A 25,516-nucleotide genomic window follows, 5' to 3' on the forward strand; every position below is an offset into this window, starting at 1 on the left:
TCTGAATTGGAATACTTAATATATATTTAAGATCTATAAATACTTAATCTCTGACGTGTTAACATAAATATGTGTATGGCATGCAAGTACACAGATATTTACAGAAAGTATTACATCGTCTGATTTATGGAATGCCTTAGAGCTTGGCTTGTGGGCCCGTGCCCGATATCTTGTACACGAACGAGTGAGCGGCATCGTAATGCGGATTGCAGCTGTGCCGCACGCGCTTCAGCCAGGCGCGAATCTTGGGATACTTGATGCGCACATCATAATCGGCCATGCCTATGTTGAGGATTGGAAGTGAGCAATCCAGTTATACTTATAAGATTAGACAATTGACTTACGTGTCTGTTCAATTTCGCAGGCTGCGAATATGTCGGCAACGGTGAGCGCTGGTCCGGTGAGGAACTCACTCTTGGCCAGCCACACCTCCTCAATAATGTCCAGATTACGCTCCATGTGCATGCGCAGCGTCTCAATTTTCGCCTCTGTGGGTGTACGTCCCGTCAGCAGCGGCTCAAGCCAGATGGTCCGAAAGTACAGGGCGCAAGTGACGCGCAGCGTAATATGCTGCCATTCGAGGAACTCATCGACGCGCGCCTGATCTACAAAATACTTGGGATACAGCTGTTCCGGTATCTTGCCCTTGGCGCTAAGGTAACGCAAAATGGCCACGCTCTCCGCCAGCTTATAGCCGTTGTCATTAATGCAGGGTACGCGCTGGAAGCGATTAATATTCTGCTTGAACTCTTCTGTCAGATGTTCGCCTGCCATGTGCAAAGTCCCATTATAAATGAAATGCATTCCATTTTATAGATAAGTATAAGCGAGCACCCACCATTACGCAGCGCCACGATGCAATCCTCAAACTGCATGCCACTCAACCGGAAGATGATGAGCAGCGCCCGTGACGGCTGCGACATCAGATCGTAATAGAAGCGCAGCGGAGAGGACATCGTCTTGCTTTCCAGCTTTGTTACCTTGCGTTTTGCAACTGTAAATATATTTGGTCATAAGTATAAACAACAATTTCGGGCAACAGCTGATCAGCTGAGCCCACCGCCCCACAGCCGGTTCAAAGATCACCTCACACGCTACACACCTTTGATCGGAGATCCAACAACAAACAAACTACCGAGACGCAAAGCAAGAGCGACCTATTAGCTACGAGCAGCTCTGACAACTGGTTAGCACTCGCGAGCACGCATTCAACGAAAGCACAAAAGCTTCTGCTCGGAGAGCGTGCGCGAAGCTTGCGAATGAGCACTTAAAAAAAAAAAAAAAACAAATATTTGCTGCAAGCTCTGTGCGAATTAAACAATAATCTCTCTTGCTCTTTGAGCATAAAGTATTTTACGGCTTGTGCACTTTGTTAAAGCTCGCCTTATGTATGTGTATGTGTCGGCATATAACGGTTTTAGCTCAAGCTTTAAACTTTGCTTTTTACGCCCCCATTCGCTACTGCAAATCGAATAGGTCTTTATATCTTTTAAGTTTCCCTCAAAGCTATGCCAAATTGTGTACAAATCAAAGATTTTTATTGTCGGTTTTTCTTTTTCAATCTGTTTTAAGCTTTCGGTATATCTGGAATCAAGCTATTCTTTTACTCCTCGAATTAGGAGTTAAAAAAAAAAAACTTTGAGAAATTAACTCTTTAATATATGCCTTATCTCAGGACATATGGTATAGTATGTGCCTAGTTGTAGATTTCTCAAAATCCCTAAATGGACATATTCAAAAAGGAAATAGATTATGGTTTCTAGATACTCTTCAAATAGTTTCGATAAGTTGGAAACTTCAAGAGCACAACTTTATAAATGAAAATGTTTTCAAATGAATATTGAATGTAGGCTGATATAATTATATTTATTTTCTGTTTGGTTCAAAATTCTTTAACTAAATTTCATTGATAAATAATATCTGAAATACCTTCCAGCACACAATCTGGGAGTGTGCCTTGGCCACGTTTTGAAAGATAGTGGCAGTCATGCCATACGGATTTTTTTTATCATAACTGGATTGGTTATATGCGTAATCTTTTTTTTTTCACGGCAACTAATCAAATTTGAATAATCTTCAAGTGAGATAACTTACTCTGAACGCTACTTCCTTTATGGAATGGAATATTTGGCGGATCCTCATTGTTGCAGAGACCTAGCAAACTGGCTAAGTCCGACGACATGTTATGAATGAGCTAAGAACTGGCAACTCTTTGTATCGATTGCAGCTGCACACTTTTATACACGATGCCCGGCGATCCATTGATACGAAATGCGAATCTGAGACAAATAAACAATAACAAAAGAATATAGTATACAACTACATAAGTGGGTAAATGGGGAGCTACCAGGCAAGATAACGCGTAAAACAGTTACGGCTTGGGCGTTGGCAACCCGTGCTGGATTACGTATGTTTTGTATTATGACTAAATATAAACCTTCTGCTTATCGTATTAGAAGTAGTTGCATTCGATTATATGAGCAGCATGTGAGTATGTATGTGCTCAGATTCGAAATTTATTATTGCTTGGCGCTGGAGCAACTGATGGATTAGTATATAGTATATATATTCCTAAGCTGATTAAATAGATTAACTTTTTATTCTAGCTCTTGAAAACGATTTATGGCCAAAAGCAAATAGTTTAATACTATTTTATAGCGGGCAGAAGAACCCATCTTTGAACCCATAACTTACATCCACTTGAACATATCTAAAGGCCTCTCGCGACCGTCTATCTGTAATAGCGCAATGATCATGGCGATTTAAAGAAAAAAAGTTTTGATTTCTTATCTAAATTTTTTCAATTTTTTAAGTAAGTGTTAAGATGGATGGACTGACTACAGGGTATGTACTAGTCAAGCATTACCTACAGCCCACATTTGGTTTGCTTAACTATTTGGTGTCAAGTATCTATGAACGGCAACTTAAGTAAATCAAACTTGGCTGTTCTAAATGATAAACACATAATCTGTCAGTCGATTGATAGATAAGTATTTATATAATGTATACAGAAGAATATATAGAAACTCTATTAAAAAAATTGTTTCTTGTAAAAGCCGCAACAATAGGCCCGACATGAGATTCACAAAGATTTTTGACATGAATTCAATACTTAAAAGTTATCTGTTCATAAAAAAACATCATAAAATAATCGTTAATTAGTCGTTAATTATTTTAATCAATAATTTAATCTAATAATAAATGGCCATGGTTACTTACCGCTGCGCAGCAAATTAAAGAAAAATCGTCTTTGCAAATGTCGCCCTTCTATGCGATTCTCATAATTTCAAGTAAGCCCTGGAGGTTTTAATGCGTTGTCAGTCTTTTTAACATTTTTGTGTGTATGTACGCATGTATGCGTGTGTATATACATGAATGCAAGTTGCATGTCTGCGTGTGTGTCTATATATATTTGTATATTCTTCTAAACGCATACAAAGTTTACTTACCGCTGTGCTGCAAACTGAAAATATAACGTTGTTGTAAATGTCGCCCTACTACGCGATTCTCATAAAGTCAGATAAGTGCTAAATTAAAAACTTGTGTCGGCAATTTAATAAACTTAATCTCTGTTCTAAATTTAATAACTTTATGTAAAAAAGTCGCTTGCACTCTCTCTCCCTCTCTCTATCTTTATCTCATTAGTTCTCCCTACCTCTCACTTTGTTTCATTTTCATTCACCTGCTCTTACCCTAACTAACTAAAATAAAATGGTACCCAATGTTCGAACCAGCAAGAAAATACTCAGGATGACGTTCAGTTTAATATTTATAATTTTAGCAAAGATAGTTTCGAAATACATACATATGTAATATATATTGTACAAACTTCGGTATGTATATATATGGGCGCGGAAAAGGTAAATAAATAATGCCAAAAAACCAAAACGAAACGATACCGCAAAAACAATGGGAATTGGTCAACAATTGTAATATGTTTTTGGTAAATCGGCTACAGTTTCGAATTGGATTTCGAATAAGTTCAAATCAGCTAGGTTAGGTCTACGGTATCATGCCCTGATTTGATATCCAGAACGGTATACATATAGTACTTGTTTTTGATTTTCGCCTTTCGCAGAAGGAAATTTCAGATTGGTACAGATATATTTTCATTTTGAATACTTTTCCGATTACTTTTTACATGTAGACATATACATTTGTATACACAGACGCAGACACACACACACACACACACACACACACACATGCACATACATACATATATATGTTGCAGTATATAGGGTTGTACATACATATTGTGTACAATATTTGTATATATTTATTTCATATAACCTCTTGATATTTTTAGTTTAATTGCACTCTAATTTACTACATATATTGTATGTATATTAAATAAATATTCATGTTAGTGATAGGTTTAGGTTGGAAAAAAAAAACACGCCTGTTACTAATATTATTTGTACGATATAAAGTTTGAAATGCTGCTTTCTTTTTGATACAGTTTGTCAGATTCACTTTATATAGTCTTTTATGTTTTCGGCCCCATTTTTTTTGGTTGTTCGGAGATGTGGGTATAACATTAACCAACATTTACATAAAATGTATATAATAACAGTCACAGTTACAGTTACAATTAGAGTCAAAGTTTCGGATTACATCTTAGCACATACTTATTGTATACATTCATTTGGGGTGAGGGTATTCTTTTGTGCCTACTTGGGAAGTTCTGTGGCTTTCAGGTTTTTGGCAAAACATAGATTAAACATCTATAACTACTATATAAGCATTGTTGCTACTTAATGTTTATTATAAATCGATCTACTTGTTCTCAATAATCATCTGAAGCTGCAGGACCAGACTTCGCGCCAGCTGGAGCACCGCTTGGGCATTATGCCGCTCGGCCATTTCTGAAATATATATATATATAAAATATAAAATATATACGTGAATATATATGAGTACTACACTATGTAAACTGTACCATTAAAGAACTTGATGACATCTGTAAAGTCCATGCTGTTGGACAAGATGATATCGCGATAGGTTTCGAGCAGCGCCAGCGCCAGGAAGAGCACAAAATGCCCGGAGGCAATGTGTTTGGCTGCCCAGATGATCTCCCAGGTGGAAAAGACATCGTCATAGATAAGCTCACGCTTGAAATCCAAGAGGAACCAGCGGTAACAGAAGTAGAAGTGGGTGTAATCGCCATTCGAGTCCATCAGGTCGTACATCTCTGAGTCGAGTATTTGGATGAGCGAGCTGGAAGAGATCGGCAAACGAGCAGGTCAGCATCTGTTCAAGATTGCATAGATAGACAGATAAATACCGCATATTGGCGAAATGCATGTCCATGGCACCACCGCTGGGAAAGTTCTCGATCATGCGCTCCATGAGCTTGCAGAAGCAGCTGTAGCTGAGCGACTCATCATCGAAGATGACCAGCAAGGGAGCGACCAGATCGCACATGCCCTGCATGTAGCCCACGTCCAGGTGCTCCCACACGTACGTCGATATCACATTGCGTAGCTTGTCCAGATTCTCGCTGGCAAAGTACCAATAATTTCGATCGCAGCGCTGCACATCCTTCTCGATCCGATGCAGATTTAGGCCAAACTGTTCCAGCAGCTCACTCTGTCAATAAACAATAGCAATTATAGGTTGGAAGGGGGTGTGACTACGTAAGAGCGCAAGTGCTTACGCTGTAAACACCACCATTGGAGCTGGCTGGTGAGGCGCAGCTAGATTTTGGCTGCTGCAGTGCATCCAGGTTGGGCGCATTGGCGCCGTTCTCAAACTGTTCGCTCAGCGGCGGCATCTGACTATTGGCGCCAGCCTTGGGACTGCGCTCCCAGTTGGCAATGTCCACAGAAGCATTCGTAATGATGACAGCAGCTGCCTGCTGTGGCTGTGCGCCTTCCTCGTCGTCGGGCAGCTGGGCCTGCAGATCATCGGCGCTAAGAAACTCTGGGCTGAGTACGCTGCGGGTGTCGCCTGGCTGCGGCACGCCACCCACTGTCTCATACGAGGATGTGGTTGAAGTTGAGCAGCTTGCTTGTGCCTCCTTGTCCAGCGACTGGGCTGCGATCTTCTTGTCAGCTACCGACATGTTTGTTGTCATTTCTTGTTTCTCTTCTTGCTTGTTTTTCATTTTCTCTTGCAGCTGCTGCTGCTGCTGCTGCTGCTGCTCCTCTTCCTCTTCCTCTTCGTCTAGGTCATCCAGGCCTTCGTCGACATGACCGGAATCTGTGCTGGTTTTCATGGCACGGGGTATTGGCTTCACGCTCAAATGCGTGACACTGGCGCCGGCCGTCTCCTGCTGCAGTTGCTGCCGTTGCTCGTCATCAAACTCAAGATCACCCGGATCGGATATATCCGAAATGTCTTCAAACACCTCGTTCTCCAGCTCACCGCCAGCATCAAGATCCGCGGCGCGTACCGTACGCTCGTTGCCGCTATTACTGCCAGAGCTGAGCTTGGCCACTGCCCGCGCCGTCTTCTCCTTCTCCCGCTGCTGCACAATGGCATCCACGGCCAGCCACTCGCTCATTGTGGTCTCATAGTAGTGTTTGCACGTCTCATCCTGCTTGGTTCGCTCCGCCTGTGTTGTGCCAAATGCATAGTGGCCAAGCAGATACGGCCACACCTCCTTACGCAGTTCCGGCTGCACTCCGCCAAAGTAGATCAGGCGATAAAACTCCGTAGAGTTATTTAGCATGCCGTCCGCATTGAGCAGTTCCCAGCGCTCCTTGGTCAGGCCCTCCTCGTCGGCTTTCACTTTTGATTGGAAAAAAGTACCAACAAATTAACAGTGCTGATTTAAAAAACTATAAAAATGCATTATAATGCAACAATACTTATTTCTTAAAAAGATTTAAGTTTATCTAAGCGTAGCATTTAAACAAAAGGTTATTCCCAAATTCAACTTGACAGCTGAATCTTTTACTAATATAATCTTTTGCGCTGTGCACACCAAGTTGCAAAATTCCACCCGCAAGTGTGGAATTTAAGTGGAAAACGCATGTATTATAATAATAAATTATAATAAGAGTACAATAATATTAATTATATTACTTTTACTCATTTCGGCTGTCTTTATGCATAGACAAAACTTACAATGTTCACCTTCCTATTAACTCTACCTTATGTGGCGTACATAAGGGAACTTTGAATGGGGTTATTTGAAAGTTTCACCCGCAAGTGTGGAATATAAGTGAAAAATGTTTGTGTACATTTTTATTGACCTTCAAATCGGCGTAAGACTGATTCCTAAAGATTTCTATGAACATGTATTTGAGACGTGATTCGTATTTTCTTGGCAAGTTGCGGCCCAAGGCATTAATATTAATTTCGTTCGAAAATGTATGAGTACATGTTTTACCGATTGGCCAGAAAACATTTGCTGCAAACTTTTTGTGTTTCACTCGAACGACTTTGCACGTGTTTTAGTTTAAAAATAGTTTCTTTGCTTGAAGCACGAAAAGTAAAGTTTTTTGCTTTCAGTTTTATCTCTTCAGTTTTTTTTTTATTTTTTTCAGAAAGGCGCATAGCTTATGCGTATATATATAAACCAAAAACCACTACCCATCTTTTTAGGTGACTATAGTTTTCACCAAAAAGCCAAAGTTTGTAAATTTCCAAATATAATGTTTGAGACTTTGGAAAAATGTGATCTATCCTAAAGAATAATGCAAATTTCCCCAGATATGTTGCTAAGAATTTCAATTTGATTTTTGTTACATAACTCAATTAATGAATAGGTTAGGCAGTCAAAAACTCACTCTCTGGTGTTATGCGTCCGTGCACCAGACCCGACAGGTGTGTCCGTACGGTGGACAAATGCCGACAGTAGGCCAGCCAGCCGTAGAAGGCGCGCGAGATAATCTGACGACGCATCGTGGAGCAGACCATTTCGATGCTGGCGTTTTGGTTGTGCTGCTGCAGCAATGGGGATTCCATCGGATACTGATCAATGGATAAGCTCTTATTCGAGCAGTCGCTGCTGCCCGTAGTGGAGCAGCTGCTCAGTTGAGCACGCCTTGGAGTGCTGCGGACAAAGTCCAGAATGGAATGCGTAGCAGCTGGAAAAAAAATATGAGAGAGAAACCAAGAAATCAGCAAAATCCAATTCAATGGCAATTCAATGGCCCGGAACCTACCAAACTCCTCGTGCCGACTCTTGCTGACAATGCGAAAGACATAATCAATGGGCGTCTCATCCACCGATTCCATGACCGAGGGCAGAATGCGACGGCGCATGCTTTTCGGCCAAAGAAACATTTTGCCAATGCCGCGCTGCGACCAGAGTGGCGGATCGAGCTGGCCATGCGGCAGCAGACCCGTTTCCAAGCAGCTGAGAAACTGCTGCATGTGCCCGCCCTCCGGAAAATGGATGGGCGGACGCTGTACGCCGTCCTGACCCACCAGTATAACTGTGCCGCCGCTGTCCTCGCCGCGACTCTGATGACAGTGCACATAGACAATCTCGTCCACATTGATGTTGAGCGCATGTGCCCAGTAGGCCTCCTTGTCGATTTCCTCGTCGTCGGTGTCATTGTAGCCGTTCATTAGCTGATTTGGTGTCCATTTGATGGTCAACGTTTGGATGTGCTGGTGCAGACTCAAATATCCGGGCATCAGCTCGGACACATCCTTGGGCAGCACATGCACATTGTTCTTGCCATAGAGTAGCGTGGCCTTCGCATTCTGATGCAGTGACTCCACATAATCCTTGGCCACCGTGGCTGAAGCAATCGATTTAAATGAACAGCTGCTGGCATCATCCGAGCTGGTGTTCAAGCTACGTTTAAAGTTTATTATCGCTGGCCGCGAACAGGTGGAAGAGGAGCGACGACAGCTGATCCGATGACGTTGCACCTGGAACGCCAATCGGTTGAGAGATTATACGTTATACATGGAGATCAGTATAAGATCTGATCCATACCAGCTCATCGGCATGCGGATCGGTCCAATAGTGATCGGCAGTTTTGGCACGCGTAAAGTCCAAGGCGCAAGGACCCACCAGCAGGGAGCTGAGTATAGAACCATAATCTGGATCGGCCACCAACGAATCGCGATCATAATAGCTCTGCGCGTTGCTCACCAGATACTCGATGATCTTGGTCAGACGCTTCTCATACAAAGCCAAGCGTATCCATAGATATCTGCAAGTAGATATTAGCAAAGAGCCAGAGAGGGAGAGGGAGAGGGAGAGAGAGAGACAAAGAGAGGGGGAGAAAGAGACTCAGAAGCAGAGAAAGAGAAAAATATGGGGGAACATAGAGAGAGAGAGAGAGAGAGAGAGAGAGAGGAAGCAAGAGAGAGAAGGAGAGCGAAAAGGGGAGATAGATAAATAGAAGATAGCGAAAGGAGACAGAGAGAAAGGAATAGGATTTGAGAGAAAGATTATAATAATAAATAGAGGGAGAGGGAAGATGAAGTGGAGACAGAGAGAGGAAGTTGGATAATCGTAAAGAAATAAATTGAGAAAGAGAGAGGGTGATTTAGAAAGAGAGTAAGAGTTAGCAAGTCCAGAAAATGCTACTCACTTCATGGTGACCAACGACATGCTCGAGGTGCTGGCGCTGACTGACACCGATGCCGTTACCGAGGCGGATGTGGAGCCGGATGCGGTTGATGTGGTTGCATTGGTGGTCGACATGGAGTTGCTGCTGCTCTTCTTGAGCATTGGCGGCCGATTGAAGCTGTCGCTGCTCGACGAAGAACGCTTGTTGGGATCGCTGGCCTCGATCTCCTGGACCAGCTTGCTGATATGCTCCGCCTCGGCACAGGTCTTGGCTATCTTGTGCAACAGCGCTGTCGTCGATGAGGTCTTGAACAGGCCCAGGGCACGACGGCGCAGTCCCTGGCTGAGGCAGGCCTCGACAGCGGCACAGAGCGATGTCACCGAGCTGCTGTCCTCGTGCACATACTTCCTGGTGACCGCCTCCTCCATCAGTTGCTTCACCTCCTTCTTAACGCTGGCAATGAGCCGCTCCTTATAGTCGACGCCATCTGTAAATGCCAGCAGGCAAAAGAGTCAACATTAACGTTCGACTGCCAACTGTGCATGCCACGCGAATCTCATAAAAGTAAACCCCGCGGGGCCTTAAAACGAAATCACAGCACTGATGCCCCTTCCCCGCACCCCGCTCGCCCATCCGCTTGCCCATTGTCGCCATTACGCTCTGAAACTCAATATGCTCAACATGCGTTGACAGCCGGCAACAGGCAGCGGGCAACGGGCAGCGGATAGCGAGCAACGGGCAACGGGCAACGGGCAACGGTCACCCACCAAGCACCCTACATTAAATTAAAACAGACGACCCATGTGCCCAGTCGCTAGGCAGACTACAGCCACACCTAACTAACACCACGCTGATGGCGGGCATCCAGTGCTTGGCAAATGCTAATGGCGTTTGCACTCAAAAATTCATGATGGCTTCCGGCTACGTATAATTTAATTTTCATTAATTGTTTTCCATTTCCCCCACCAACAGCACCCAATGCAAATGCCAGGCAGTACGACCAGAGCTATTGAGATGTAAACACTGAATCTGTCTGTCGTATCTGCACTGAGCAAAATAAGTGAGCAGCTTCTTAAACAAAGAACATAAACTCAGCTTTTAAATCTGAGTAAATCCTATTCATATATGTATATAATATGTTCTCTAAAGCAAACTTGGCCTGTAAGAGTTCAACCATGCTCCTACTATATCAAGTAGCGCTATAGGATAAATGGGTCGACATAAGGACATTTCTTAGAATTTTCCAGTTCATCGACAACCTTCACAAGTGGCCTAGCATGTCTGCAAAACTCTATGCCGTAAGTTTGAAAGAGTATTAATCTTTCTTCTTAATCTTTCTTTTTGTTTTCTATTATTGCTTTCAGTGTCAGTGGACAGGCTGAAGAGAAACTGTCAGGTGAAACAATCAAGAGATTAACTGCTGAAGGATGCAGTTACAGCAGCCGTAATATAATCTATATAATTTACACTAAGACTAAGACAGAGGCTGTGCGTAATAGAAATTGCGAAATGAAATTTCATTTCGCGCTGCAGAAATGAAAGCAGGCATAAATGGGACGGCAGCTGCTGATTTGCAGGTCTCTAAATAAATCGCCAGAACAAACGATACGCAGCATGCTTATGCATATATTTGCGAAACATTTCGCACTTATTAAGCGGACAGCACAGACAGCTTGCAACTGCCACAAGTACACAGTTAAAGCTGCGTCTAGGGGCAGCCATACGTTGGGAAGCCAGTGGGACACTGCCAGCAGGGTGTTGCGGCTATTATGTGCCGGTCTGGCGACAATACCCTGTCTGGTATGCAATGGCGCAGGGACAGGACAGGAGAGGGCAGGACAGGGCAGTCCAGTCCGTGCCACATGCTGAAATGAAATGCGTACACGAATGCCATGAGTGCAACATGCTGCTAACTGGCTGGCTGGCGTCATTCCATCATAAAAGAAACGAAGGGCGAGAATGGAAGTGCGTGGGTGGTTATTTAATTGCTGCTCTTTTGTTGCACCAAACACATTTGCAACAATTTCTATCACGCGTAATTAGTATTTAAATGAAGGACACCAAAGGACAAAGTTTTAATAAACTTATTTTTAGTTAGAGGCAAACATTGTCACATTGACAAATGCGTACGATGTTTAGAGTCGGGTCAAAGATCAACTTTTGCTACAGTTGGCATTGCTTGTGTTTGCTTTTTTTTATTTTCTTTTCTTGTGGTTTGTTTTTATTTGTTTATTTGCCCACTGTTTGCGCATCAAATGAATGTAAATAACAAACAGATAATTGTTGGGTAGCCGAATGTCATGTGCACATCTTTTTATGACGACATTCGCACGAGCCTTCGCCTGGCCCTTGGACTAGGGGCGACACTGCCAGGCCCAAGTCCAAGCCCAATCCCAATGGACTGCACGGTGCGTATGTCGAAAACGTGAAGGCAAGCTCTTAAGTTCAACAATCTGTTCACATAAAAGCAACACAAACTTCAATTTGTAGGCCAGCTCTGAAGAGTCCAGAATCTGCGCATTTTAATTGCAAATCGAGCCAAATATCAATTTAACTAGTAGTCATCGTAAATTCATTAGGCCACCGCACAAAATGGCAAATTAATGGCTCAAATGGCTCAACCGCATTTGCGAGCCTGTGGCGAGCAATTTAATTGGCGCACGGACACGAGCATGCCAAAATTTAAAAATAAACCCGCATATTTCTATATTAATGCGCGTTAGCGCTATTTTCCATTTTTCATTTTGTTTTTTTTTTTTTTATTAATTTTTATTTTTTTCTCTTTTTTTTTGTTTGTGTAGCCAGCAGCAGGGAACAGTCGGCTGCTTCGGCGTTTTATTTTGGGCTGCTGCGCATTGTCGTCGCAAATGATTTGACCCTTGAATGTCATGACCCGACTCACAGACCTTGCCAGCTGCGCAGGCAAATAACGTTTCACTGGGCGAACAGCTGAACAATTAGCAGATGACATCAAATTGTGGGTAAGTAAAAATCAAATATAAATTGAAGCTCTGATTTTTTAAGCGCCTTCAAAGTCTCTTGACCAAAGTCTAGGGTTCGAGCCCCCCATTAAATAATTCAATATTTTTAAGAGTATAACTTAGGCATATTTTCTATGACTAATGAGAACTTATTTTAAGCAATAAAATTAGTTAAGTTCGAATTTAGTTAGCTCCGCCTAATATTCAAAAGCTGATTTGAACTCCCCTTTTTTTGTCTATTAAGAGTAATACAAAACAAAACAATTAAAGTGTTTAAATGACAACAAGAGAAGTTGTCTTAACTTCAATTAGCTTCTCTTTTTTGTCTTTTTAAAATAATAATAAATTATAAAAATGGGTTGAAATATTATCAACAGATTAGGGAATAACTGCAGCTAATACTAGCCCCACTTTGTTGGGTTAAAACAAAAAATATTTTAATAAAATTTGTTCTTTTGAAAATAATAATAAATTTAATATTGTACAGCAGTTGTCCCTCTGTCCCTCTATTTATTGCCCTTTAAACAGAATAATAAATAACAAAACAATGTGTTTAACTAATAACAACAGATGTTGGCCAAGCCACGATTCTATCAGCAATTCGTAATGATTTTTAGACTCTTTAGTGCAGTGTGTATGATAATGTAATATACAATAATGTAATATAATAACGTAACGTATATATAGATGTCTGGATTTGTATCTAGATATGTTTGTTATACACATTCAGTACTGGCGAATAACATTGGCTGTTAATTTGCTTGTGCTATGTGCCCGTGAGTTTTATCAAACTGCCAACTATTTTTATAGAATTAAGATAAACACTTAATTAGGCACAAACTGGCGCAGGCGTGGACCCAAGGCCGTGCTCCGGAACTGTGTGCGGGTCCCGCGTCCGGGACAACTGTTGCTCTCTGTTATTGGTTTTTGTTGTCGTTGTCGTTGTTGTTGTTGTTGTTGTTGTTGCTGTTGTTGTTGTTGTTGTTGTTGTTGCTGCTGTTTTTATCGCTAATGTCTGCGACACTGTTTATGCTGTACGTTTGCCAAATGAGTTTTCGCTGCCCAATGCTATCAACAGCTCTAGCAACCGCAATAAACCCACCCGCATTCAAATTACGAACTCTGACAACACGCACACACAAATGCGACTGTGCGTGTGTGCGCACATTAATTGGAGCCCCAAAGTACATGGCATGTGTATAAGGTTTATATAAATATGTACATAAACAAGCGGTCTCTGGTCGCAAGTGCTCGACTGCTTGATACCCTAAGCCCAGCATCAGCACCATTTTAGATCCCTACACACACACACACACACACAATTATACTTGTTCTACCAATCACACTCTATGGCCACTCTTCAATCTTCATTATACAATTCTAGTGCCTACTGATTGAATATGACACCCAATTGTGTGTTTATATCAAAGCGCAAAGCTCGTTCTTTACAAATGAGATTTTTTTCCATTTTTGGGGGAATGCGGCTAGGCAACCAAAAAGTGTAATCTTCTTAATGAGTGTATACCATGTTCGAGCTTTGCTTAGATATTACAAAATTGGGGGGGATATCGAAAAGCCGCGTTAAACTTGCTTTGCGCAAATTTCAAGTCTATAGCTTACATATATTGTTAGATTAATATATTCATATAGATGGACAGTCAGTTGGCCATGGCTTAATCGACTCAGCTTGTCCTCTTGATTAAGATCAAAAAACGATATTAACATTTTATATACTCAGAAAAGCTTTCCTCTGCCTGTAAGCAGTCTACCCAATTCCTGCCACTTAAATTAAGTTCGAGCTATAAATATGGCTGTAATTACACATATATATGAATGGATGTAATTGCATATTTATATAGTTGCATGCATACATGTATAAATTTTGTCTCTGCATTAGCATTTGCGTAAATGAAAGCGCAAGAAATGTTGCCTACTTATTTGGGCAAGCATTTAGGCAATTCTTTTGATAGTTCCCGGCTGACATCTATTATAGATAAGATATATTGCTTTAGCTGCTCATTCATCATCATCAGCAGCATCATCATTATCATCATCATCAGCAGCAGCAACAACAACAACAACTACAGCGGCGACCTACGCATATTTTCAACTGCATCTTTGCTGTGATTTTCATGCTCATTTCCATTTCATTTCGCATTTTCACTGTTTGCCTGGCTTAATTAGAAATTCAGTTTTCTCTCTGTATTTGTGTCTGTGTATTTGTGTTTGCGTATTTGTACGCTTGTGTGCGCTAGCTGCAATTACAATTTCATTTAGAATGCTGCACAATATGGCATCTGGATTAAGAATTCCAAAGCAGTTGCCAGGCATAAGACTGCCATTTAGATTATATTTTATGGGGTATTATGCTGCAGGTTTTTGCTTTCATATTTGCAGTTTATAGGTCAAAGTGCAGTATGAATTCCAGCGTAAAGATATTTCATTACGTGCATATTTTGCTCAAAATTGAAAATGCAAATCAAATGCAATTTTTTGCGAAAATAACATAAATATCTTGCGCATCTCTCGTTTGTACAATACAAGAAATATTTGATTATATTTGAAATTCTTAGAACTTGCCAATAATATTTTGCCAGCTGCTTACTCCAATATTATTTGCCCCCAATTTAAGCTCATACCAATAACAATTTCTTCTTCGAGCTGCCGATTTAACACTCGAGCATTAACAAATTTTACTTTGATATGTTCACCTTGAACTTGAGACACTAAGCGCGCTAGCAAAATTTCTTGGAAGCCGCACTTATATGTTGTAAAATTCTCTTTTCAATATAAAAATGCTACAACAATGAAATACATTTCCAAGAAACTCGTAGAATAATCTATCAAACGCGAAGCCCTTATGTTACACCATTGTATGGCTTAACGTCGACGTACGTGCGTTTATACTATATAGTTTGAAAGGTACTAATCCAGGTACTTTTAAAGCGTGTGCGAGCGTTCACAGGGGCAACATATGCATTCGGTTGAGCTCTTTAATACAGAGTATTGGCTCATATGGCCAAAAGCCGAAGCCAGGACAATATTAGCCTGCTTTTAACACCTCATTGTACCTTAATCAAGCAAAATAGTCGCTGATTCGAACCAGCTCAATAACTTAAACAATTCGACTAGTTAGCCGGGTTTTGGTTAAAATATTATTAAGTTTTTTAATGCAGAAGCTGAAGTTTAAGTTAACAATTGCCCGTTGTAATGAAAATATTGCAAGCCATGTATATTTTTACAAACAGGATGCGGGCTAAATTTGATCTCTACCCAAGCTTGGCATTTAACAAAAATGGCTAAATGCAATGCTTGGGGCCAAAGTAATTTATGCTTTGGGGCTGGAGCTCACTTTAAAGTTATGTTTTGTTCATAAGCCAGATAAATTAAACTTATGTTGGTGAATGACACCCTCGAATCGTTTCGCTTCACAGCAGGTTGGCAGCTTTGACAGCTTTGACATAAAAGAAGATGAACCTCTATAATCTGCAAAAAGATATTTGTATATTGCGAACAATATGCAAGCATGCTGTATCAATATCTAGTGTCTGTCTACCCTGGAGCATGCTTAATTGTTAGTTTGTTTTCTCTTCTTCTTGGACACATGCTGCAAGGCAGCTGTCAGCGGAGCAGTTAAATTAATGATAGCCAGACATTGGACATTTCATTTTAAATAGCTTGAAGCGTTCGGCATCATTTTAAACGTCATCGACTGGTACTGGAGTTGACAGGACATGTGACTCGGCGGCATACGTAAGACAGAATGACGACAGTAAGACCATATTTTTACACTGCCTTTTAATGGGCTGTTGGACGCACACGCGCCACAAATCGTGCCAGCGTCTCCGAAATGCCCAACCCCGAAAACATTTGCCTCATATTAGCTTTGTGCTCTGTAACTGTCAGCTGGGGTCCTGCCTGCATGAATACACACCGAGGGAGCGTAGCATGACAAAATGTATATGTCGAGATGATGTGCGGAATGTCAGCATATGCATGTTGGCAAAATTGGCATCATATAATAATGGGATTATAATACAGGCATAAAAAATTTTCTGACTAAAATTATTGAATAAGAGTCTAGTAGGTAGCGGGCCGGCTATTCATGCGAATATTTCGATATGCTGTAAAGGCTCCCTGCTGTTCAGCACATGGAGAGTCCGCAGTGCAGCTGAAATACTCATCAGCATGCCCAAGATACTCTATTTAGATAGAATAACCAATTTGGGACTTTTATGCAATAGTTGTGTCTGTTTTATATATTAAGCGAAAGGTGGTTTTTAGAATAAGTTTGTTTTTTTTTTTTTTTTTGAGTCAGATGAAGATATCTACCAAATAGCAAATTGAATGAAGCCAAAACTTTGCCTTCGAAGCAATTAGTCCTGCGGCAGATATATGATATGTTAGTTTGATGTCAATAAGTTTCATTTTTCAGCACGTTAGACGCAAAAAAAGCGCCTAATTGACGAAGTTGATTATGATTTGTTGGTAAACAAAAGAATTAAGAAAGTTTCATAAGAGACTAAGCATTAAACTTGATATATAGTGTAATAGGATAAGAGCATCATTGGTAACCCTAGCCAGGGTATTATAGTGTCACTATCTATGTTAATTATAACAGTACGATAAGTAAATATCGATAAAGAAAAGCGGCTGCAGAGAAGAAGTGGAAGGCAGTCTCTCTACAGTACTAGCAGTAAGAAGACGTGTTGTTAAAAATAAAAAGGCAACCCGAACATAAGTTAAATCAACGAAGAAAATCATACTATTACAATATCAGAAGTGGGATTGACTCAGAAAAAAAAAAAAAAAACACAACAAAATGGAAAATATAAATATAAATGACGTGTCAATAGCGACATTGAAAAGTTGGTTGGCATTACTAAATTTGCCAACAGAGGGTACCAAAACTGAGCTGATGGCGAGATTAAATAAGGTACCAGTGGACATCCGAGACGATGCTGCAAAGGAACTTGAAGTTCAACGTAACAAGGAACAGACAATTGAGGCTCAAAATGAGTTGCAAAACATAATGCAACAACAGCGTGACGAAATAGCAAATGGCGCCGAGATGCTGAAATTGATGCGTCTCGAAATTGAAGCGTCTCGAAAATTCCTAGAAGAATTTCAAGTAACGGTGAACCGCAACTCGCACATCGGCGGGAGCGACGGGGGAGAGCAAGAAAGTGAAGTCGGCGATTTATTGCAGCTAGAGGATGGTCACACTGAAGAAAGACCACGGTCGACGGATGGCAACGCTGGTGCAGCTGATTACACTGGAACGGATGGCAACGCTGGTGCAGCTGATCACGCTGGTGCAGCGGGCAACGCTGGGGCAGCTGGAAGGATCGACGAAAGTGGCAACGCTGTCGGAGGCAACTTAAATAATTGCATCCAAACTGGAGCGATGATGTTAGCCAAGGAAATTTTATTAGAATTTACTGGAGAAAGTGAGGTGCGTAAATGGGTAATGCAATTCTTCAATGTGGCCAAGATCTACAGACTAAATGATATGCAACAGCACTTGCTTTGTATAAGCAAATTGAAAGGCGGTGCTTTGAAGTGGTTGCATGCAGACCCTATGCGCATCATTGCTCCGATTGACGAGATGCTAAATCAATTGGTTTTGGCCTTCGGGGGAGGATTTTCGAAGTCGGAACTACGACAGAAGTTCGAGGATCGGGTTTGGAAACCAGATGAGGTGTTCGCCACATATTTTAGCGAAAAAAGCATATTGGCACAGGACATCAACATTGATGTAGAGGAGTTAATGGAGGGTATTATTCGAGGCATACCTTGCGAAAACTTGCGCACTCAAGCTAGTATGCATTGCTTTACCAATCCGGCTCAAATTTTACGTGCGTTTGCAGCTATAAAGTTGCCAATTAAACGGGTACGAAACCATGTAGTGAAACAAACTGCACAGGAAGCACAGGCGGACAAACAACAACGTTGCTACAATTGCAATGTTAAGGGCCATTGGGCCAAAGATTGTTTAAAGCCCAAACGGGAGGCAGGATCTTGCTATGCGTGCGGCTCAAAGGATCATTTAATAGCAGGATGTCCAAATAAAAAGTATGATATGGAAAACAAATATGTAAGATACTTAAGAATTCATTTTAGTAACTCATTTAACAAATCAATAATTGCAGAATGCCTTATAGACTCTGGCAGCCCTATTTCATTTTTAAAGGAAAAGTTTGTGCCATTAAAAGTAAAGCGTATGCCAGATGCAAATTCGTATGTAGGTTTAAATGAAAGTAAATTGAAAAATTTTGGAAAAATTTTATGTTTTATGAAGAAAAAGTTAATAAATGTTTATTTTAATGTTATAATTGTGGCAAATGAGTCTATGAGGTATGACGCTGTGCTTGGTAGAGATTTTATGGATTCTTTTGGTTTAAATATTGATTTAAGAACATTAAAAATTGTGAACGGGCATAAAGTTGATCACCAGAATAATGGTAAAAATGATATCATAGCTACAAGCTACAAAGAAAAACAAAAAAAAGTGGACGATGAAGATATCAAACACGAGCAAAATGAAACTATATTGTTAAATGATAAAATCGTTAATAAGGAAATAGTCAGTAATGAAACTGTTAGTGATGAATTAGTTAGTGAGAAAATTGTTAGTCCGGAAACGCTTGGTGATAAAGTTGGTAGTGATGAGATAGTTAGAAATAAAATAATTAGTGGTGAAATAGTTAGAAATGAAGTGATTGGGATCGAAACTGTTAGTGATGAGATAGTTAGTTATGGAGAGCTTAAGCTCGAACCTGATAGTGAAGAAGTTGTTAGTGATGAAATTATCTATAATCAAACCGGGATTGAAAAAGTGATTATAGAAGATATAGGAAACAGTGCAGTTAAAATTAATAATCATGTTAATGAAGCGCCAGTGAATAGCGAAATCATGGGAGTGTTAGAAGAGAATTTTGAGAAGGATATCTTAACAATAAGTTGGGAAGATTCTAACAAAAGAGAAAATATATATATTTTAAGTGAAGATATTGGTTACAGCACAAAGTGTGAATTTGAAAATTTATTTGAAAATACTTATGTAAAAGCGAAAAGGCCAAATCAGCCAAAATTAAGACATGAGTTAAGCATAAGATTAGAAAACGACAAAGTATTTAATTGTACACCTAGGCGGTTATCTTATATGGAAAAAGAAAAGTTGCAAGAATTATTAGACGACTATTTAAAAGATGGAATCATTAGGCCAAGTTGTTCAGAGTATGCATCACCTATAGTACTAGTGAAGAAAAAAACTGGAGACATGAGGTTATGTATTGATTTTAGAAGACTGAACAAAATTATATGTAGAGACAACTACCCGCTACCATTGATCGACGATTTATTAGACAGACTATGCGGAAAAACAGTATTTTCAAAGTTGGATCTAAAAAACGGGTATTTTCATGTTTTTGTTAATGAGCAATCTATTAAATACACTTCATTTGTTACCCCTTTAGGACAATATGAATTTCTTAGGATGCCCATGGGTTTAAAAACTGCGCCACATGTATTTCAAAGATTTGTTAATAACATATTTTGTGATATGATAAAAGATAATAAGGTAATTGTTTACATGGATGATATTATGATAGCAAGTACAAACATAAAGGAACACATGGAGACCTTAAAGGAAGTGTTTATAAGACTGGTGCAAAACAAATTAGAGTTGAAATTAGATAAGTGTGAATTTTTTAAAAGCAGCGTTAAATATTTAGGATTTGTGGTGGATAGTAAAGGCGTTAGGGCTGATGAAAAAGGGTTAGAAGCGGTTAAATCCTTTCCAATACCAAACAAAATTCAGGGAGTACAAAGTTTCCTAGGGTTATGCTCCTACTTCAGGAGGTTCATTTTAAACTTTTCTATATTAGCTAAACCCTTATATGATTTATTGAAAAAAGATAAGAAATTCAAGTTTGGAGAAGAGGAGTTTAAGTGTTTTAATATGTTAAAAGATAAATTGTTAGAGGCGCCAGTACTATCAATATATAATTACAAAGAAGAAATAGAACTACATTGTGATGCCAGCGCAGTGGGATTTGGGGCTGTTTTATTTCAAAAAAAAGAAGATAGGAAATTACACCCGATTTTTTATTTTTCTAAAAGAACAACCGAAGTAGAGTCTAAATATCATAGTTTTGAGTTAGAAACGCTAGCCATCATTTACGCATTACGCAGATTTCGTATATATCTACAGGGAAAACGATTTAAAATAATGACAGATTGCAACTCTTTAACTTTAACGCTTAACAAAATAGATTTAAATCCGAGAATTGCTAGATGGGCGTTAGAACTACAAAATTACGATTTTGAGTTAGTGCATAGATCGGGCAAGCAAATGCAACATGTGGATGCGTTAAGCAGATGTTATGAGGACATTTTAGTTATTGAATCCAATAGTTTTGAGGACAATTTAGTTATTTGCCAAAGCAAAGATGACAAACTGGTAGATATTAGAAAGATGTTAGAAAAAGAAGAGCACAAGCTATTCGAAATGAGAAATGGGGTCATTTACAGAAAAACAAATGATGGCAGATTAGTTTTTTATGTACCAAAGGATATGGAAGAACATGTACTTTACAAATATCATGATGAGTTGGGACATGCTGGGAGAGATAAGATGATCGATGCCATTGGAAAGAGTTACTGGTTCCCATATATTAAGGAAAAAGCAATAAAGCATATAGGGAATTGTTTAAAATGCATTGCCTTCGCCCCCAAGACGGGTAAGAGTGAAGGACTATTACATAGCATACCGAAAGGAAACAAACCGTGGGAGATGATCCATATAGACCATTATGGACCAATTAATGCAGGAAGGGCTAATAAATATATATTGGCGGTAGTTGACGGATTTTCAAAATTTGTTAGACTATATACAGCAAAGACAACAAGTACGAAAGAAGCGATTAAGGCATTAAAAGATTATTTCAGAGCGTATAGTAGACCTAAGTTCATTGTATCGGACAGAGGGAGTTGTTTTACTGCAAAAGAGTTTGATGAATTTTTAAAAAATGAGGGAGTAACGCATATTAAAATAGCAACGGGTTGTCCGCAAGCAAATGGTCAGGTGGAAAGGTTGAATAGGGACTTGGGTCCGATGATGGCAAAAATGGCGGAGCCAGAAAATGGTTTACATTGGGATGTTATTATAGAAAATGTTGAATATGCAATAAACAACACACAACACAAAAGCATAAAGAAATTTCCAAGCGAAATGTTATTCGGATTACAACAGAAAGGAAAAGTTGTTGATGAATTAAAAGAAAAATTAGAAGAGTTTACACAGGTGAACACGTGTGATAAAAGAAATTTAGAAAATATAAGAAAGAGTGGAGAAATATATCAAAAAGAAGCTCAAATCAGAAATGAAGAGCGGATTAATAAAAAGAAGAAAGTATCAGTAGAATATAAAATAGGTGACTATGTCATGGTAAAAAATTTTGATAGCACACCAGGAGTTTCAAAAAAGTTAATACCAAGATATAAAGGGCCTTATAGTATAGAAAAGATTTTAAAAAATGATAGATACTTGTTAAAGGATGTAGAAGGCTTTCAATTATCTCGCAACCCGTACGTTGGTATCTGGAATAGCCAAAACTTTAAGCATTGGATGCGAAAATAGGCAATAAGCATTAGTTATAAAGATAGATACACATATAAAAGACAGAGATCGGGAGCTCTCTTTGTCAGGATGGCCGAGTTGTAATAGGATAAGAGCATCATTGGTAACCCTAGCCAGGGTATTATAGTGTCACTATCTATGTTAATTATAACAGTACGATAAGTAAATATCGATAAAGAAAAGCGGCTGCAGAGAAGAAGTGGAAGGCAGTCTCTCTACAGTACTAGCAGTAAGAAGACGTGTTGTTAAAAATAAAAAGGCAACCCGAACATAAGTTAAATCAACGAAGAAAATCATACTATTACAATAGATAGATAGACAGGAAGACAAACACACAGACAGACACACGGAAGGGCGGACAGACAGATAGAGAGACAGAGAAACAGACAGACAGACAGACAGACTAGTAAATGGACAGCCGGATATGGATATATCAACAGAGCTTTTCGTCCCGACCATTTGCTCAATGCGTTGCATATCTTGTGATGATTTATTAAAGACCCTGCAATGATTTCTGGTGCTGACTATTGACGCAGGTCGTCGCTGTGAAATGCGTCTGATGCTAACAAAAAAGAACAGACAAGAAATATGTCAAATTCATGCCTGACTGCACGCACCCACTCAACAGTTTGTAGGGCAACATTTTTATCAAAGTATTTCCCTCCAATATGGTGAAGGCAGCATAGCGTACTAACTGCAGCCAAGCTCAGCTGTTTGACTTTTCAGCTGCTGTGTGTGTGTGTGTGTGTGTAAGTGTGAGTAAGTTGTCGGCGTTTTCTGCTGCCCTTGTAGTAACACCCACGGCCGTGAGTTGAGTAGAAACATAAACAAACGCCCACATGCAGTTGGCTGCTCGTATTTTAGCTCAATTATGCTGCCAATTGGCTTCCCATTCATAAAAGTTTTACGCATTGAGGACTTAATCTCGCACTTAAGCAGCTTTTGCTTGAGGCGCTATTCGCTGCCTAGTCTTAAAAGATTGCCGAGTGCAATCAGCTTGACACTGGACCAGTTCACAGCCAGTGCCCACGCCAAACACTTGACGGATTATATTCTGCATCCCGCGGATGCCGGAAATGGTCGCCAATTGAATGCTACAACCGATCCGATTGCACTGCGCTATTAATACCCTTGTCGAGGGCATTACAATTTTGTCACGGAATGCGTCTAAAGAGGGAGACTATCACATCTCAAAAGGTATTTATATTGCTGATCCATTTCTTTGTTCCTATACAAAGTCGTCGCCCAGCTTAAAGGCTTACGTCATGAAACTTTATGTTGCAGCTAATACATATGACAGAATCGAAGAAATCGGATACAACTGTCAAAGGAATAATTTGACAAACACAATATTATGGCTTGTTAACTAGTTTCCCCTTGCATAAATAATCTTATCTACATCAGAGTTCTTTAGCCAATAGTTCTGTAGGACGAATCGGGCAAAACCAATATGACATATATTTCCATACTTTCAAGATACCATGATCAAGCCTTATTGGCTTAGACTTCAATCGGTTTAGAAGGGTATTACATCTTCGGCGTGCTAAAGATTGCCGTTCTCTCAAGCTATTCAATACACAGATGATAGATAGATGTCACCTCCAATGTGCATTTAATGTGCAATTAACCTTAATACTATTATTGATGCCCAATTTTCTAAATTTATGGTCATGGTATCACCCTTTTAGCCAGTTGCTTGGGATGAAACTTGAATTTAAGGTTTTTTTTGTTTTGAGATTAGATGTGCGCACCAACTATGTTAGCACTTTGTCTGAGTTTTGCTTCAACTGCGTTTAACTAATATACCCATTTTCACTTGGAGAAGATAGTAAAAAAAAATTTAAAAATTTAAAAAAAGGGGTTCGCGTTGCTATGGCTAATAATGCGAACAGAACTGCGCCAAGCTAAGCCCCAGTGCACACAAAAATGACAAGCCAATCACAGGCTCGACTCTGCTGCGGTCGTTGCAGCGTATTAAAAATAATGTTGCATACACCCGGGCGCAGCGCAGAAATATTAAACCTATACAGAAAAAACGGTTGCTTGTTACTGCTGATACTCCAATTAAGTGGACTCAAGTCAACGAATCTAGCAAACAAGCTCAAGACAAACTACACTAAAGAAGCGTACATAGCGAATTGAATGAACAATAATAAGGGAACAATTGCGCCAATTGTAGATAGCTGCCATATAAATATGCCATATATATATATATATATTTTTTTTATAAGCTGGTCATTATTTTAGCTTAAGTTGTTTGCTGTACAATTGTATATAAATATTAGGTTATACTTATGGATATTATGAATTTATCTCGTTTAAGTACCTGCAGTTGTTTGCACCATTTTGCCAGCACCCAAAGCTGTGAAGCTTTTAACGTTTACACACGCGCGCGTAATGTATATATGTATGTATATATATGTATATATAACTGTATATATGTATATATATCTAGGTATACGGTATGTATGTTATGTAGTCTGTCTGATTGTTGGTTTCTGTAGCTGTTGTTGTTATTGTGTGTGCGGTTTCCGTCTAGGGCTAACGCTGCGTATACGCAATTTCTTGTTAACTGCCTTCTGTTTACGTATAATAATGCTAGTCTTTTCACTTTCGCTTTCACTTTCACTTTCACTCGTTCAAGTCGGCTGGCTTATTTACTAGTTGCTGGCTGACTGCGTTTTATAAATAATTTGGCATGCTGCCGCTAGGGAGCAACGCTCGCTGCTGCTGCTGTTCCTGTTGCTGTTGATGTTGCTGTTGTTGCCATTGCCAGAAACCAGTGCCCCAGAGCAAAGAGTTGTGGTCGGAGGGTTGAGGCGCTAGAGCAAGAGCTTACCTAAATGACTCTACTGCTGTATGAGGAAAACTTCTGAATTCTTATTACTGCCTGTGCTAGCGTCCGTCTCTCTGTGAGTGTGTGTGCTTCTGCGTGCGTGTGTGTGTGTGTGTGTGTGTGCATGTAATATATGTGATAATAATTTCTAGCGAAAGCGTGACGTCTGCACGCGACCAGCTCAAAAATTTAACTGAAAGCTAGCATTCGTTGCGTTCCACAAATCCACGACGCTGTTACTACTCACATTGCTGTTACTGTTATTGTTGCTGTTACCGTTACTGTTGCTGTTACCGTTACCCTTACTGTTACTGTTGCCTGCCTGCCTGCATGCCTATATCGGCATGCCGTGCCAGCCAGCTACTGCACTATGGGCACCAAAAGTTTCTTAAAATGTTTAAATATGTTCGTTTTATTGGGGACTTTACTTTGAGGAAGTCCAGAGTGGGATATAACCTCAATAGGATATTTTTATTTCCACATGGCGTGCGATTACAGCATTTTTCTAGGTTCTCTTTTCTGTAAGTAGTGTAAGTAAGACTTGCAATTTCGAACGTAGGCTTTGAGAAGA

The 25,516-nt window shown here is 40.0% G+C and overlaps 3 protein-coding genes across 5 annotated transcripts; 1 reads left to right on the forward strand and 2 right to left on the reverse strand.

Annotated features, from left to right (window-relative positions):
* Positions 1-6: 6 nt before the first annotated feature.
* Positions 7-2,207, reverse strand: GstT3 (Glutathione S transferase T3). Of its 2 annotated transcripts, none has more exons than XM_070209906.1 (4): positions 2,095-2,207; positions 839-994; positions 345-767; positions 7-282 (listed from the first exon to the last, which is right to left on the reverse strand). In XM_070209906.1, the coding sequence occupies exons 1-4, from the start codon at positions 2,180-2,182 to the stop codon at positions 137-139; spliced, it is 813 nt and encodes a 270-aa protein (XP_070066007.1). In that variant the 5' UTR covers positions 2,183-2,207; the 3' UTR covers positions 7-136. The 2 variants fall into 2 exon arrangements, with proteins under 2 accessions (XP_070066007.1, XP_002055107.2); XM_002055071.4 differs by lacking the exon at positions 2,095-2,207 and adding an exon at positions 1,103-1,228.
* Positions 2,208-3,774: 1,567 nt separating this feature from the next.
* tbc (trabuco) lies at positions 3,775-25,140 on the reverse strand. Its single transcript, XM_002055070.4, has 9 exons — positions 24,436-25,140; positions 9,507-9,972; positions 8,903-9,122; positions 8,118-8,835; positions 7,740-8,039; positions 5,660-6,735; positions 5,288-5,592; positions 4,943-5,220; positions 3,775-4,868 (listed from the first exon to the last, which is right to left on the reverse strand). The coding sequence occupies exons 1-9, from the start codon at positions 24,452-24,454 to the stop codon at positions 4,780-4,782; spliced, it is 3,471 nt and encodes a 1,156-aa protein (XP_002055106.2). The 5' UTR covers positions 24,455-25,140; the 3' UTR covers positions 3,775-4,779.
* On the forward strand, positions 17,007-22,402 carry LOC138911038 (uncharacterized). Of its 2 annotated transcripts, none has more exons than XM_070207920.1 (2): positions 17,007-18,563; positions 18,619-22,402. In XM_070207920.1, the coding sequence occupies exons 1-2, from the start codon at positions 17,289-17,291 to the stop codon at positions 18,628-18,630; spliced, it is 1,287 nt and encodes a 428-aa protein (XP_070064021.1). In that variant the 5' UTR covers positions 17,007-17,288; the 3' UTR covers positions 18,631-22,402. The 2 variants fall into 2 exon arrangements, with proteins under 2 accessions (XP_070064021.1, XP_070064016.1); XM_070207915.1 differs by having other exon boundaries at positions 17,007-18,541.
* Positions 25,141-25,516: the final 376 nt, after the last annotated feature.

The sequence above is a fragment of the Drosophila virilis genome, chromosome X (assembly GCF_030788295.1).
Source record: "Drosophila virilis strain 15010-1051.87 chromosome X, Dvir_AGI_RSII-ME, whole genome shotgun sequence".
Classification (NCBI taxonomy): Eukaryota; Metazoa; Arthropoda; class Insecta; order Diptera; family Drosophilidae; genus Drosophila; species Drosophila virilis.

What these genes read in the sequence shown, in the direction of transcription:
- GstT3 (XM_070209906.1), bottom strand. Translation starts at nt 2,182, where the DNA reads ATGTCGTCGGACTTAGCCAGTTTGCTAGGTCTCTGCAACAATGAGGAT. An exon ending in TAAAGGAAGTAGCGTTCAGA is followed by an intron (nt 995 to 2,094) that starts GTAAGTTATCTC and finishes ATATATTTACAG; the next exon opens with TTGCAAAACGCAAGGTAACA. An exon ending in CTGCGAAATTGAACAGACAC is followed by an intron (nt 283 to 344) that starts GTAAGTCAATTG and finishes TCCTCAACATAG; the next exon opens with GCATGGCCGATTATGATGTG.
- LOC138911038 (XM_070207915.1), top strand. Translation starts at nt 17,289, where the DNA reads ATGGAAAATATAAATATAAATGACGTGTCAATAGCGACATTGAAAAGT. An exon ending in GCAGGATGTCCAAATAAAAA is followed by an intron (nt 18,542 to 18,618) that starts GTATGATATGGA and finishes CAATAATTGCAG; the next exon opens with AATGCCTTATAGACTCTGGC.
- tbc (XM_002055070.4), bottom strand. An exon ending in CCAATGGTGGTGTTTACAGC is followed by an intron (nt 5,593 to 5,659) that starts GTAAGCACTTGC and finishes GTTTATTGACAG; the next exon opens with AGTGAGCTGCTGGAACAGTT. An exon ending in TGTCATCAAGTTCTTTAATG is followed by an intron (nt 4,869 to 4,942) that starts GTACAGTTTACA and finishes TATATATTTCAG; the next exon opens with AAATGGCCGAGCGGCATAAT.